This window comes from Seriola aureovittata, chromosome 10, assembly GCF_021018895.1.
Source record: "Seriola aureovittata isolate HTS-2021-v1 ecotype China chromosome 10, ASM2101889v1, whole genome shotgun sequence".
Lineage (NCBI taxonomy): Eukaryota > Metazoa > Chordata > Actinopteri > Carangiformes > Carangidae > Seriola > Seriola aureovittata.
In genome coordinates, this window is record NC_079373.1 from 23,290,468 (window position 1) to 23,307,438 (window position 16,971).

The 16,971-nt window shown below is 38.5% G+C and overlaps 1 protein-coding gene across 1 annotated transcript in view; it reads right to left on the reverse strand.

Annotated features, from left to right (window-relative positions):
• Nucleotides 1-16,971, reverse strand: part of si:ch211-266k8.4 (uncharacterized) — a 53,702-nt gene that overhangs the window by 19,384 nt on the left and 17,347 nt on the right. The window contains exon 11 of the mRNA XM_056386375.1: nucleotides 1,691-1,792. Coding sequence (XP_056242350.1) covers nucleotides 1,691-1,792 — 102 coding nt within the window. The remainder of the gene's footprint in view (nucleotides 1-1,690; nucleotides 1,793-16,971) is intronic.

The following is a 16,971-nucleotide window of genomic DNA, read 5'->3' on the forward strand; positions in this document are numbered from 1 at the left end:
TATCAGTGGCTCACCATATTTACTCAGGGGGCAGAATCTGCCTGCTTAGGCAAGCTGTGAACACAAAGACCCACTTATACAATGTAGTGTCTGTGTTTGTGTGCAAGCACACTCATGCATACGATCACAGACACAGACACTGAAGCCATATCTCATGTTTATAACACAAGCAGTGCATGAGATTTAAACAGTGATTTACTATGTATTGTGTATTGGAAGGAGAAGTAATATGCTGTCCCATTTAAGAACATGAAGGGAAATCTAACTTCAATCTAACTTGATTTAACAACATAACGTTTTCTGGCAACTCTCAGCATCATCGTAGGGGTAACCTATGAAAGAAAATTGTCAAAATAACACCAGCATATCAAAATACATTTGCAAGAGAACAAGATTCTACAGCCATGCTAGCGGCTCTGTGAGGCTTTACTTAGGCACAACAGGACTTCGGGGTAAACTCTAATGTAGAGAGCAACCATGCTAACATGCTGATGCTTAGCAGGTATAATGGTTACCATGTTCAGCACTTTTGTTTGCATTTGGTCACAAACTGAAATGTTGACCTGCTGATGACACTAGATAAAAAGTCAGAGGATCACCAAATGTATTATTCATGAATGGAACATGAATGGCTAAACCAAATTTCAGGGCAATCCATCCATTAGTTGTCAAGAATTCTTATTGAAAAGTATAATATCAAACTCATGGTGCCGCTAGTGGAAAAGTCAGAGGATCATCAGAGTCTAAAGTTGGATTCATCCTCTTGATAACATATATATATGTACAAAATGTTATGGTGAAGAATAAGTCATATAAGAATATGTATAAGAATAAGTGATATATTTGAGTGAATTTATTAGGCTTCATCCTCTGGGTACCATAAATATCTGTACAAGATTTCATGGCAATCCATCAAACTGTTATAATACTTCAGCCTTGACTAAGGTGGTGGGCCATCTGACCATCCCAAGAACCAGGCCAATATTATGGTTAAAAAATATTTTTACCATTTTAACATGGACTTTCTATTTTGAAGAGAACAAAGCACATGCACAGTGCCAGCACAGCAAATGTGGCTAAATCAGAATGATCTGTATAAACAGGCATTTCACTTAATTGACTTACCTGGTTTAAAAATAGAGCACAGCTGGCTATCCTTTCTTTACGTGACAGAATTCGTTTAATTTGGCAACAGTGATAAAAGAGCAACAGTCTTGTTCTAACAAAAATTCTTTGACTTGGGGCAACTCTGCAGAAGGTATTTAGTATGTTTGGGCAAGTGGTGTACTCAGTGTACTGGCAAAACTGGAAGCCTGCGCTTGTTGTACAACAGAACTGCACTTCCGTCCGGTTAACATATTGTTAACAAGGTCTTAAGTTACCCAATTACATACAGTTTAGCTCAAAGATTACCAAAGAATATTTTGTAACTGAATTATGATTTAATTCTACTGTTAGTCAGGTTTGTACTTTTCTTTAAAGACTGCCCTATGCTGAACCTGCTGAATTGATTTAGTACCAGTGACAGCTTTTTATCTCTATTAGCTGGGATCATTCACCAGTCAGGCTAAGATGGATATGGATATGAGCGGTTTAGACCTGTTGTGTAGACTAATGTTGTAATAACACACATTTAAAACAGAGCAAATGCAAATGCACCCATAGAGAAGCATATGATAGACAAACTCACCTTTCTCAGTATTTTTTTCTCCTTCTGATGGTGCTGATACACTTTCTTCCTCTTTACCTCTGATTTGGCTGGAAAGTGTTTCTTTCTGCTTTTCACACTGTTCTAAAAAGGAAACCATCCAAAATTCAATACACAATAATATGGTTTACACTCTTACGTGTGCAAGAGCAATAGCTCAATTGCAGTTGGAGCCTGTCTTCTGTAGAAACATGCGCTAATGAACACATGAATAAAATATTTTTTTAATCAATTCACTTAAAAATGCTCTGTGTACTTTTCTTAAACAATGAACAAAAGTTATGTTTATATTTAGTGTTACTCACTAAATGTGTGTATTAACCCTAACCCAACCTAACAATGTGATAATAATAAAGCATTTGCAAAACCTATTTTTTAAGATATTTTTTTACTGGCTTCACTACTGCAAATCTTAGTCACTTCCTCCTGTCTACCTGTGAAATAATATGAAGCCATTGGCAGGAATGTAACACACATCACCCACATACATGAACAAAACAGGGACCAATTATACAAACATACAAAACAGGTGCAAAAATTATGCACAGAGTGATACTATAGTGTCAATATTATCACATAGTTAGATGAAAAGATTGATACCGCTCTCACATCTGTCTGTCTGTCGAGAGCAAGCAGTTGGTTAACTTAGCTCAGCTTAGCATAAAGACTGGAAAGTGATAAAAGCTAGCCTGGCACTCACACACACTGTCCAAAGCTGACAAAATCCACCTACCAGCACCTCTTTAGAAGGTAATGATTCTAATTACCTGTTCTTACACACAATAATCATTCTATTGCACCTTCTTGCATAACGCCATCTTTTGAATTACATTCCATAATTGTTTTTTTTTTTTTTGTCACAGTTAGGCTCTTAAGTCCCTGCCATTTGTGTTCCTCAAGTCAGTAACCAGTCAGTGACTGAACCAGAGCTCACACCATCAAAATCAATTATTTTCAAAAAGCCTCTGGTCCAGTTTTTTTAAATTATTAAATTTTTCACTGTTCTTGAGTAAGGCTGTGTGGGTTTAGTCATTCTGGGGGGCAGGTGATGCTGACTTCTAATTCTTCTAGTGTATATCAGTATTCAACACAAGCTTCAAGGAAAAGGCTTCCACCAAACAGGAAGAGCCAGTGATAAAGTGCGTCTCCCGGCTTAGCGTGAGGTTTTTGTAGAGTCCTGAGAAGGGTTATCTTTGATGTTAAAACAACTCAATTTCCCAGACACACCCTCCCGCCTCCTATAGCCCATGGCTCTCTCATGCCCCCCCCCCCCCCAACCTATCTCAATCACTGTCAGACATCGGTTAAGGAGAGGTTCCCTTCCACAGCCAAATGCCAACTTCAAAACACTGACTAGTCACAGCATGTCTCCTCTTAGCCACCCAAGGGCTAACTGGATAGGAACATATGGCATTAGCTCATCCACTCTTTTTTAAGGTGGGAAATTAGTCAGGTTTTGTGTGTCTGACATCACCTGTAGACTCTGTTTATGTCCAAATGTAACCCTCTCAGGGTATATGCAAGAATCCTGAAGTTAAATGCAATAGCCTTTAAGACCCTTTCAATATATTTTGAGACCTCAACATTTACTATAAATCAATTTTGAGATTGCGAAACTAAACCTTCTTAGTCTGTAATAACTACTATGGACCACTGTGTCAATACAACAGAAGTCAAACAGGCTGGGAGGGAACAAAGCTCAAGACAATAAATTGAGTGACTGACCCAAAGGCAAGATTTATCAAAAGTAATAACAGTTATAGGCTCTCACACAGACACGCACACAACCAATTCAGCAAACCCTTGGCATACAAATTCTGTTTGATTTATTACCTTTTTATTGATTGATGTAATTTGTTTTTAATACTTTTTAACACCCTGCGGAAAACCTGCCTCTTTTAGCAATTCCACCCTTCTTTTAGAAGATTGGTTAAAAAGTCAGACAATTCATTAAATATTACTTTCATAATATAGTTTTGCTGTATGTTCTGAGGTTCAACTAATGGACTATAAGACTCTGTATTAAGAATATAATCAGCCATAATTATAATGAGCTGACACATTGTAATATTTCTTCTTCTTTTTTTTAATTTAGTACATGTTAAAAAGCAGTAAAAAGTTACATAAACAAACTGAAAAATCTTCAAAGACGAATGTTTTCACAGAGCCAATATATTCAATATACACACATACATACACACACACACACACACACACACACACACACACACACACACACACACACACACACACACACACACAGATGCATTAACACTGGTGAGCTCACCTGCACAGTGTCTGTATGACTCAGGGTTGTAATGAGAAGGTCTGAATGAGTGTGTGTGTGATTTACTGGCTTTGTGGAGGTATTTCTACCCTTTCTGGAGCTGCCACCCAGCAGTCAGAGTTTCATTCTCACACAGAGTCAATACAGCTTTTAAAGTGCTTTTGGGAAACTACATTGCACAGTGTGCATAACAAGTTAGCTATCTGATAAAATTTAATAATTATTTATGAATTTTGTATAGCCCTTGACCAGTGCAAGTTCACGAGGGGCTGAGGACTATCACAGGATGTATTGGGTGGTAGATAGGTACACCCTGGAGCCAGTGGATCTGAAACCACATTCTTGCTCTGAGCATGCTAACCAATAATAATCTTTATATATCTTTAGAAAACTTATTTATCTTTAAAATAATATATCATTTTAAAAAATATTTCATGAATGATGATTAGCTAGTAATACAGTAGAAAGGCAGTTACTTGGATTTAACCCTCAACCTATGTATTTGTCTTACTGACCTACCCTACCCTAAAAGGCTAATACAAGATGTTTGCCACCTTTTACCCATAATTGTAACTGGAGAGGCAAATGGGGTAAAAAGGGTTCTGCCCTTTGAATGAGTAGTCTGAAGAGCTTGAATAGACCCACAGCAGAGACCACAAGTAAGAGAAGAGAAGACTTTTTAAAGAGCCATGGCAAATTCTGTGTCGCTAACAAGTTTGACGGACGAGTTCAAGGACAGTTAAAATTTTAAATTTAGTGGGAATGTGGCTAGTGGTTAGACCACTGAGTCTGTACAGATAAAGAGGTATTTGCAGGTAAGAGACACAAACAGAAATTTTAGTAGTTAGAGCAGTCTGTAATGCACTGCTGATTTCAAATTTTGAAGTTGGATTCTAGAATATAAAATCTCTGTGATCTGAGCGATTTCAAAATCTTTTACCATTCCTCTGGGTCTAAGTATCTAAAGGGGACTTTTTGTGATTTTCTCATTTGTATATTGTTGTCATGTTGGATGTTAAACACTAACAACGTATGTTAAAATGCTCCCTATAAGACGTGTGAAGGAATTTCTTCTACACACAAGGTCAGTCACAGGTCACCAAGGGTTTATCTCTAGTCTAGTGAGTGTACAGCTGCTCCACTCCCATCAGCAGTAGCCATAGTAACCAAGGTTACAGAAAAGCTGTTATTGATAACAAGTGTTGGAAGATGTAAACATTTGAGGGAGATTTAGAGGCGCCTTAGTGTCCCAGGGACAGATAGTATGCATTGTCCTTATGAGGACAAAAGTCAAAGATGATCGTCAACGTGAGTTCAGTAAGACATGAGATTACATTTAAATATCAAATAAAAGTTTCAAACATGTGAAAGATACAGAATAGCCTTATTGGAAATATTGAGCCAGGTAGAACATGTGGACTTATATACACCCTTTCCATTACATTACACTAGTTAACCTGTTAACGTCTCTTCTTAGTGCATCAAGCAACAACAAATACTTCAGCTTAAGACATCAAGTGTCTTCTGAAAACTCCTTTATCCAGCTCACAAGATTTTCATCACAAGACAAAGGCACAGGTTTCACTCTGCTGTGAAGGCTTTGTCCAAAAAAATGTTTCTACTTTCTGGACCCTCTGACATATGACTGTTTTGGAATGCAAGGTATCATTAGACACCATTTGATGATGTATGATTTGTATCTTATGGGCCTCATACAGCAGTGCATTTTTGTCTGGACTTTGCATTTCACCAAGGTGACTGGGTTCAGAAACCTCTGCTCCCCTGCCTGCTGGTCAGGACTATCGATTATGCTGCTACTCAAGGGCAGACAGCTCCAATTTTATTGGTTCAGAATGGTGATTCAGAACCTCAAACCAAGTACGTCACTAAAACCTTTTTTCTTTGCGGCTTATTTTCAGTAGCCCACACAACCTGTTAAATAGATGCTTCTTCATTCAATTCAATTTTATCTGCAGTTGTACCTAGATGGCCCTAATGAAACAGTATAATATACTGTACATCTTACACTCAATCTGCCATGTTTTACATGTTATCTGAGTGACCTGATGAAGCTTATGTTTGATGAGGTGTTCCTGGACTCACCAGACTCTCCTCACAGCATGAGAGACAATCAGAGAAGTAAGCAATCACTGGGTGGGTGTCGTGCTTCAGTCAAGTGATGACCTAGAGACAGCACAGACCCCCCGAAACAAGAATATGAAGCTGAAAATGAGCATAATGTTCCTTTTAACTTACTGTAGTGTCAAATACTACGCCCAGAGTTGTTGTGAGTTAAAACTGCCAAATCTTGCCAGGCTGAAGACATTTTTTTCACGCTCTACTTCACAGTTTACTGGCTTTTGAAATGGTCTTCTTTACTTTGAAAAGTCACATAAATATTTAATTAAACAAGTTATTTAAACTCATTACAATATAACAGAAATTGGCTTAGAATAAAAGAAAGTACACCAAATTAATGAATCTTGGATCCTGTTCAGCCTTAATTGCTACCATTGTAACATAACCAGCCTGGCCTTTACATTCCAAACAAACAGCAGCTTGTTGTAGCATAGCTTGTTCTGCAGCATTAAGTGAGAAGATCAAGTAACACTACTTTACTGGGTAGAAGGGCAAAATATAACTATCCAGCCTTTTAAATTAATGTTATAGGTGAAACACAGTGGCAAGAAAATCTGTGAACCCTTTGGAAAAACCTGTTTTTCCTGCATTAGCTGGTAATAAAATGTGATCTGATCGTCATCTATGGCACAAGCACAGATAAACACAATGTCCTTAAGATAATAACACAAAATTATAATCATTTGTGTCTTCAGTGAACACCAATTAAACCCTCACAATGGAGCTCTGCCATATTCTTAGGCTGTCTTTACATTACTCTTGAGGTCATTCCATTGCTTTGCTATTGGAATAAAATCTGTGCTCAGCAGGTGAACAGCCACCCTGATTATTATCCTATGAGATGCCTCCATAAACTTTGGAATTCATTTTCCCCTCAATGATGGCAAGCTGTCCAGGCCCAAAGGCAGCAAAGCCCCAAATCACGAAACTCCCTCCACTGTACTTCACCACCAGGTGATGTTTTCATGTTGATACGAAGTGTTGCACGTTCTTCCTAAACAATTCAACAATTATTAATTAATTTGTTGATGTAATTAGCCAAGGGTTCACATACTCTAAGCTACACTGTGAATGTTTGAATAATGTATTCTATCTGGACAACAGCAACAATAATTTACGTTGTTAATTAAAATAGGTTGCGTTTGTTCATAATTGTAACTTAGATGACGATCTGACCATAATTCAGTTCTAATGATATATTTGGAATTATTAACAGATTAATGTATCAGTCTTTCACACTCAGAGCTGTCAGACTACCAAAGTCTACCAAAGATGAGCCACAGCCTCTCACTTTAAACAGCTGCAGCCAAAATAGAGATTTACACTAATGCTATAAAGACAGATGCTAAAACACACACATACTGTGCAGACAAATATACACACACACGCCGTTCTCATACATTGCAGTAATTACAGGGCTGAAGAAATCTTGGCAAAGCCATTGACAATACAACATCACCTGGACTAATTCAGAGGGCAACTGTGGATGAGACTTAATATCCTACATAATAATATATAAAGATGAGTTATAAGAGCTTAAAAGAGTTGTATTGTAAGTTTTAGCTGAGCTAGCACCGGCAGTGTTGGTCGGTTGGTTGGTTGACTGGACATAAGTGGTCCAGACTGATATTGTAAAATGTCACAGCTACAATTAGATGGTTGGATTAAAATAACTTTTGTGATTCCTTTTAAGCTTAGCGCCACAACTAAAATTTGTCCAGTACTTTGGTTTATGATCAAATATCTGCAAAATGAATCACATTCCCATCAGCCTCAGCTGAACTTTATTTTAAACTCTAATTAGCAAATGTCAGCATGCTAAACTAAAGGTAAACATGGTAAACATTATAACTGCAAATCACTGAACAAATCTAAGATTATCATTGTCATTGCTAGTGTTTGCACTTAGCTCAAAGCACCAAACAACAAAATTTGTGGCTGAGATACACGTGAGTAGTCACAGGGAAGTGAAGGGACGGTCAACCATTACACTGAGTACCGGCAGTTTCTGACACTTTCATCAGCAATAATGAAGTGTTTGCAATAACTTTGAAGGCTTCATTTACTTCCAGTAGACAGCTAGAAGTGAAACAATTTTCTTAATCACCGAAAAAGGCCTGTTTACCTACTAACTAACTAAACCTTTTTTAAGCTTTGTAAGAGTTTAGGTTATTCACTGGATCTGAACTGCAAATTTCAATAAAACTAGAAAAATGGGGATGTTCCAAAGCTTTTGACCCGAAGTGTATGACATACTGTACATATGCACAAATGATAAACAATAAAACCTTGAACCTCAAACATGAAAAATATGAACTGACTATATCTCATCAATACACTATGTAATCAACTGCAAGCAGGTCATCACAAGGACATGGTCTATTATGTACTCCCTAAATACTATATTTCACTCATTCATAACAGAGGATCAGGTTCGAGTCTGTGTCAGTCTAAGCTGTAATTGTAGGTATAACTGTTGGCCTCAAAGTCTGTTTTAAGTCACACCCAGCAGGCATAACCCACAAACATACACACAAATATATGAAAACAAATTACATGACACAAACGCAGCGAGGTGGTAACATGAAGCCATTAAATTAAAACATATGGTCAAAATCACAACTCGCACACTCAAACGGTTGAGAATGCTGGTGTTGGTGAGCTCAGCTCCGGAGTTCCTCTATGACTCAGGGAAATAATGAGAAGGTATGAATGACAGTGTGTGTTTTACTGCCCACTCTCTCTCTCTGCCTCTCTTTCCCCATCTCTCTCTCTCTCTCCCTCCCTCTGTCAAAGTCAGGTTCAGATAACAGAGTACTCTGCTGATTCCTCAGTGTTCAGGAATTAATGCTGATGACACACAGCCTTTTGAAGGTTGTGTTTTGGTGTATTTGAAGCGTCTGCTGTCCTCTGGGAGTTGGCGGGGCAGCACACCTGTAGTTGGGATTGAATAAGCTCTAATGTAAGGCTGGCCTCAGCAGATCCTGTAGCCTGGGAGCTCACTGACACTGCTCAGTGGCAGCTTTGAAGTGCTGATTATTTACACAGGGGGAAAATTAGACAGAAAAAACTAAGTAATCGACAAAGAAAATCTCTTGAGGTATGGAAAAAAAAAAAGAGAGAAAGAAATGGGGAAGATAAAGATGGAGACAAATTGAAACATTCTGCTTATACATTAGCTGAATACCTAACAACCAGGAACAGAGAAAAAAAAGATACGATTTGTATCCACACCAGATGTGTTTGTAACTCAAATGTGACAACTGAAAATGAGACCTGCTTTGCTCTCCAGAAGAAACTGTAATAAACTGGAAATGTAATCTGAGCTGAAAACAAAAGACAAGCCAGGAAACATCAGGTTTTATAGGAGTAAGGACAAAAGATGTTAGGCAGCAGTTCTTGAGATTGGAAAACCTTGCATAACATAATAACCCGAGGGCAAACCACAATTTAGACTGATGCGTCTATTAGCGTTTTTTGATGTGTTCTTCAATGGAATAAACACCATAGAAGTTTCATCATGCTGACCTTAGGTTATATGGACTGAGATCAGATTTGTTTTGTCAGGACTGGCACCAGCTTGACCTAAAAAAGAGGAAACCTCTGCAGGGCAAAAAAAACAATATTAGTAACCAATCTAGCCTGATTTGAGTGAATACTATGGAAGTGAAAATACAGCAGGCCCATGACTCAGTTAAAAGAGATTACACTTTTATGAAACTTCATGTAAAGCGCAAAATGAGGAGAGGCATCGCGTCATACAGAATATGCCATATATTTAATGACTGACCCAATGTTTAAGACTTCATCTGAACTATGTCTCAATGTCAGGAAATGAGTTACAAGGGAGTGTTTACAAGTTGGAAAAGTACACATTTAGTTAGCTAGTAAATTATAGGCTAAGGTTAGTTTCATGTTCACCAGATGAACATGATTTACCCAACAAAGTTTGCACAGAGCTGAAGTTAGCTGAAAGTTTGTACAGACCAGCTGGATTTGTAGCTTCAATGACTTTGATTCAACAGTAATTTAAAGAGCTAACAGCTACATATTTAGCTTGATTAAAAATAAACTGTGGCATTATGACATCCTCATTAAGTAACACAACTCCCCAATGCTTTGGTCCAGCCAAAAAAATCAATTAACACAACAGCATAAAGCATCATTTAGGCATGTAAACACGAACATCAACAAAGTCAGTGAAAGACATGAACAGCAACCACACTGATGGCAGATTCTGTTAACACCTGAAAACATGTCTGAGCCATTATTGCTGCAGTTTACCACTGTTAAACTATAGACCATGATCTCTTGGTTGGTCTTTAGCACAGAACAATGAACAGCAATGAGAGTTGGTCAAGGTATTTGTTATTTTAGCCAAAGGACTGCGATGAACCTCCAGTCATCCCATGTCCAGTTTCCGGCACACAACACAAAGGACTGTTTAACTTTTAACTGCAGGGTACAGTGTGCAGAAAAAACAAAGGACTCTATAAAAGACAGAGTCTTAGAAGGAGACAGAGAAAGAGACGAGAAGGAAGGGTTTCACTTTTCCTCTGAGAAAAATGGTGCAATAATACCCAGGTGTCTCATGTATTTAGAGATAAACTGATATCTTGACTAAAGGGGGATTAGTCGGATTTCCTTTGAGTGAGATAATGACGTTGTCCACACACTTTAGCAGACAGGCACTCACTCAAATATCCACAAATATGTGCACCATCAAAAACACAAATGTTGAGATGAGACTCATTCTAGCCTATACTCTCCAATCTATTCTACTTTTCTAAATTCTAGTTTTCAACCCAGAATTTTCATTATAAAAAATCTCAGTAAAGTCATGAATTCTCTGCAATGAAACTTATTCGTCTGTGCATACTAACACTGCTTCTACACCTAATGCTACAGCTTTTTATTAGTGTGTGTTAGTGGAGCTGGACGCTGAACAAAGGCGTTTGTTTCTTATTCAGTTGGGCTTAACAAGGTTTATCTAGGATGTAGGCAGGAGGTGAGGACATGTAGTCATTTTATCAGTCTAACTCATCGCTAAACATCAAAGATGTTTACAGTTCAAAGCCCTCAGCAACCATGTTCTGATTCCTCCAAACTCACAGAGGTTAAATAAAGGCTATTACAATGGTGAATGAATCAGCATGTTTTATTTGATGTGACTGGGCTGAAGGAACAACTTAGTTTGCTTCTCCGAGAATTAAAGTTTGGATTTTTGTTTAATGGATATAACAGATAATTTGTGTATTTATTAGGCCACGGTGACTCAGATTACAACAGGTCTGTAGATTGTGAGTCTAATTTAAAATAATATTCATGTAGCAGTTTGAGGGTGATGAACCAATGTATTTCGCCTATACTAAGACAAAAAGACAGAAAGGGTAAACATGAGCAAAAACACAAGGGAGGATCAAGACAAAAGAGAAGGAAGATAAATATGAAGGCAGAGATTATGAGTGAGAGGAAGGGGATTTCCACAGAGAGGCCGTGGTCCACTTGCACAGAAAAACAATTCAGGGAAGAAAGCTCACTCATTTTAACCCCTGTCTATTACATGATCCTTCCAGGATTTGGGCAATACCGTCAGGATGCTCTAAGCCTTGTAACTAATTTCACTGGCACATGTTCACATGTGTCCATCTGCAGAGTTATAGTGAGAAAATAGTTAGCATTCGGTTGGAGGGGAAGGGTTAGAGTTGGAGAAAGTTTAGTGGCCAACGGATGGAGACAAGCAGATAAAGAGGTTAAAGAAACATGGCCAGGAATTACACTCACACACACACACGCTTGCTAACTAAAACGCCACAAAAAAGATCGACCAGCCTGCTGCATCAACAATCCACTGTCGCAAAAATCCTACTTTTCGTTTATACATGTAGTCTCCACACAGCCCACAAACAAACATTTCTGCCTGCAGCAGGCAAAAGAGGAGATTTAAGACTTTTAGAAATTAAGTTAAAGACTTTTTAATACCTTCAAAGGCCTTTTGAGGAAAGTTAATGCAATGCTTTTAACGACTTTTCAAGACCTACATATAACGTGTAATATATTGGATCAAAGTGGTGTCTAGTGATGTAAATACCTCAGTTTACAACAGAGTCACTCTTTCTTGCAGCTCCTCTCTTGGTTTTAGTTCAACTGTTTTGGAATCATTTGAACAACAAAGCCTGTGTCACTAAAGGGAGATGGACCAGCAATTTTACCTTTCAGACCCCAGCACCTTCATTCCCTCTCCACCTCTGTTTGTGAGGGTTTGATGTTTTGTGATACAGACTCACAATGCCAGTATATTTTATATAAACACCTTCAAGGGAAAGACCTCAAAAACAAAAGAGTGTGCGATCTGAGACTGCATGCATTCTGTGGATCAGTTGTGGCCAATAATGTGGAGATTTGAACATACACTCCAGTGAAGTTACCTACCTTTTAATGAGTGAATGCACTAATTGGCACTGCTCGACCCCAGACAAAGCTGTGTTCTTTTAACACAATAATGTCTTTCTCTGTATCTGTAATGCATTTATGCAGATGACGATGCAATTTAAATGTTAGACTCATAATAATCATAAGCAATAGTAACATACTCCTTAAAGTAAAATATTATTATATAAATAGGGAAGTCCATTAGTCATTAGGTCCAAGCAGAGCCTCAAACTGTTCAGGTCCCATCATGAATCCAGCAGCTATTTACATGATCTAATCTAGCCTCATGAGAATCAGACCATGAAAGAGCTCAATCATCACTCATGATTATGTTAAAGAATTCAAAGCTATTTTGTTCAAACCACTTGCAAACACCCATGTCCTCAGGAACAGCAGACACACAAACAGAATTACGGTCAAACACCCACGGTCACATACTCATACAATACTTAAGCACCCAAGGGGATCAACATCTCATCTATGTCTTCATTATTCAGGTAGCAGAGAGCAACTTAATCATTCCTGCTGTTTGTTTTTGAGTCTTTGCTGCCTTGAATGTGTGTGTGAAACTGACAGACAGGAAAAGCTCACAGGAGTGTGGTATTAATTGGTGGTTGGAATATTGGAATACACAGTAATCCTGTGTCTGAAGGCAATCGGAGAAAAACACAAGGAGTGCACGTGCAAAAATTCACCCACACACACAAAGCTCAAAGAAATTAAAAGTCTCTTTAGTGTGTTGGTAAATCAATGGCTAAAGTGTGAGAAGACCACAGGGCATCGGTAGCAGAACAGAAGGAGCAGGGAGGAAATGTGGATTTTAGAAATGAGGAGGAAAACATAAGGGCAAAGACAAGACAGAAAAGTAGGCAGTAGGTTCAGAAGTGGGCAGAAGTTAGGATTGCAAATTTAAGTTAGCAACATATTAGGACTGACATCTAGGTTTCTGATAAAATAAATTATGGAGAATTTTTAGAGAAAAAAGATCAAAAGTCAGTGGAAACCATTTTTGATTCTTGTGGAAAGAAACTCGCAGAACTTTTCATACAGTGTGTTAAAAAGAAAACTACAGTACTAAGTTAGTTTTCCTAGGACTTTTATGAAATCATTCATGGTTGGTGCTTTTTTAAAACAACTGCCAGCCAAAGTATTTACATTCAGTAATTACCATTCCACAAAGTTGTTTTCATCATTAGTGGCTGCATTTCCAAAGTTGGATTCAAATTGGCTTCAAATGTACAGGGGATTCACAGGAAACGATGCACGCAGCCTCCCAGTTTGTCATTTTATCTCACTGATATACTAGTTCACATTAAATGCTTTCAACGCAGGGTGGCTTTTATTATGAAATAGTGACATTCACAGCAGATCAGTTATAAATATTGCAGAGAGTAATGAACAGTCAGGGGCAGGCGCCATCAACCCAATCAACCATTAATAAGATCTTAAGGATTCCAGCTTAAAAAAAGTCCTGATCTGTACATTTAAAATACAAGCAAAGACCATGAGAAAAATAGAGAAATTGAAGCACAGAAAAAAGACAAAGAGCTGAATGGTGCGTATAGAGAAAAGGAATTAAATAAAAGAGAAAATAGGATGGGGATGGAAGGAGGGATGTTGGAGAAAGAGAGACATCACAGAGGAAAGGCGCATAATGGAAGGGAGTGGGCCTGTTTGCCCCTGATCCCCACTGACCTGTGAGTTTTGACCCCTACCAAACCCTGTCATTCAGAGCCTGCCTCCTAATGCCCCTTAAGGCCTGCTGCAAAGTCAAAGTTCACTCCTAGAGGGCAAAGGTCCAACACAGACTCCAGGGGCTAGGGTACATGAAGTTGGATTCTGCGCAATAATAACGCATAATGCAAGACTGGGTAGGGTATCTGCTGACATCATCACAGTTTTAACACTCTTAAGACAATAAGAGTGGGAGAGAGAAAAAGGGAGAACTGCTTAAAAACAACAGAAAAGAGGGCAGAGAGAAGGACTGAGGGGTAAATAGAGGGTAGGGGAGGAGAGTGGGAGCACAAGAAAGGATCCAAAACAGCCAGATCTCTACCTCTATCCTGCAATTACAGCTGACAAAACTAAAATGATGAGGACTCTAAACAGAGACTGGGGCTTCTAATTTAAACTCCACAAGTTTAATATTTCATTGTGTCAGTTTATGGTGATGGCCTCTATGACCGCCTTTCAGACCAGCCCTGCAACTTCTCTGTGGGTCGGTGTGTACATTTCTTTGCGTGTGTGATTCTAGAGAATGGCTGTATGCATGCCACCATTTCAATCTTTGCATTTGACTAGATCTGAACTTGTCCCACTTCTTTTTCCTCTCATTAATTTCCTTTGTTTTTAATTTTTTATTTCACTTTAAATCTTAAACAAAGTTTCTTCACATCTATTTCTCACTTTGTCATTCTATTTCTGACTTATTGTCATCTCCTCTATTCACTCACACTGTCTCTAACTTTTAAAAATGTGTCTTCTTTCCTATGCATGCTTGCCTTTTTATTTTTTTGATGAAAATTCAATGAAAAATGCAAAAGAAAAAATGTGTGCTAGAAAAGTGCTAATTTAAGTGTATGCAAATCATCATAACCTCTTTAACAAATTATGCCCCAGATTTTAATGGAAGTAAACATAATTAAGAAAATCCTATTAATTATTGAGATCACACCTCCTCTGCTTTAGTTTGAGAGCTGAGTTCAGATTACAAACAAAGCTCTTTATTCACATGCATGAACACAAAACAGAGCATGTTTCCCTCTTTTTCTTGCTCGCACACAAACATATACACAGCACACACACATATACACAACGTTTCTCCTTTTACCTCAACTATATAACAATACACACAGGATCAAGAATAGCCACAGGGGCTCCACAGGGTGTAACAGCAGAATGGGGCAAGAGGAAGAGAGGGTAGTGCTGGAAAACCTATAAGGCAAGAGCTGGAGTGTGTGACCCCACACACACACACACACACACACGCACACACCCCCACAACCACACACACAGGAAGGCAGGCTGGCAGGAAAGCCTTCAGGGTCCAACCCTAGAGGAAAGTATTCAGGGGCTTGGCAGGATCTGAGCCAACACTGCTTTCCTTTCTTTTCCTTTAAAAAGATTATCTCCTTACCCTCCCATCTCCTCTTTACCTGCGGCTTCTAATCCCATCATCTTGCACATTTATACACAAATCACAAATAATTCATTCTTCTCCTAATTTTATCTAATTAAGGAGTGCATGTGCAAACAAGTACGGAATCCCTAACCAGATTCTAATTTTATGAGGGAATATGAGGACATGCAAACTGTTGTTCTCTGGCTGTATTCTTGTTCACCTCCCTGAACAAGGTCCCTCTTTCCCGGTCACTCAGTTTGGCAGGACATCCAGCTCTAGGAAGAGTCCTAGTGGTTCCAAAAATTATTGAGGCCACTTTGCACTCAAAGCTCAAATGGTTTTATACCCTTGCCCTGATCTATGCCTCACCGTACAGAGAGTTCCTTGTACTTCAGGACTTGACTTCATTGTCCTGACATGTAGCATAAATTGCTGGACCTGATATACACAGTTATGTGCCTTTTTTAACTATGTCCAAAATTTGCCACAGGGCGACTCCAATCATGTTATAGACACATCTCATTTTGACATTTTCACTTTGCCATTATAGATTATTGCCTGTAGAATAATAGTAAAAAAAATGAAATCTAATACAAAATAGCGTGAGCAAAAAAGTGAAGGGGTCTGAATATTTTCTGAATCCACTGGACAGAAAGTCAACAATCAAGTGACAAAAGCTTCATGAGAAAGATGAATAATGGAACAAATTCTTCTGCTTAATTTTTTCAGTATCATATCATATTTCACACATATTTCCACTTCCTGCAACCTGCTAGTCAAATGGAAGTTAAAAAGGAACTTGGTAAAAATATCTAGGTCATTGGTGGTGGATAGTAGATAAACAAGCTTAACTTATGACCTGTCTGTCCCACAGGAGTTAAAGACAGAGGTTAGTGAAACAGGTAATTTACCTTCACAGACCTACACAAACAGAACCCCTGACCCTCTCATTCTGCTGGAGGCCCGACCGGGTAATTCCAGCTTATACAGAGCGAGGCAAAGGCTCTCCAACTGTATTGTATATGTGATAAAAATTAAAGTATGCCAAATTAGATGATACAGGTCATGTTCACAGGAGAGGTATCTAAAGAGATATAGGGGATTAGACCAGGGCTGATCAAGCAGGTGGCATTCCACTTCAAGCAGCAGAAACAAATGGAGATGGAGAGGGAGGGAGGATTACAACAAACTCACACAGAGAGCAAAGCTTACTAGAAAGCAGGCCCCAACTAAGGGGTCATAAGTAGGCTAAGTGCCTACAGCTAAGAATCCTTATCCAGGTTA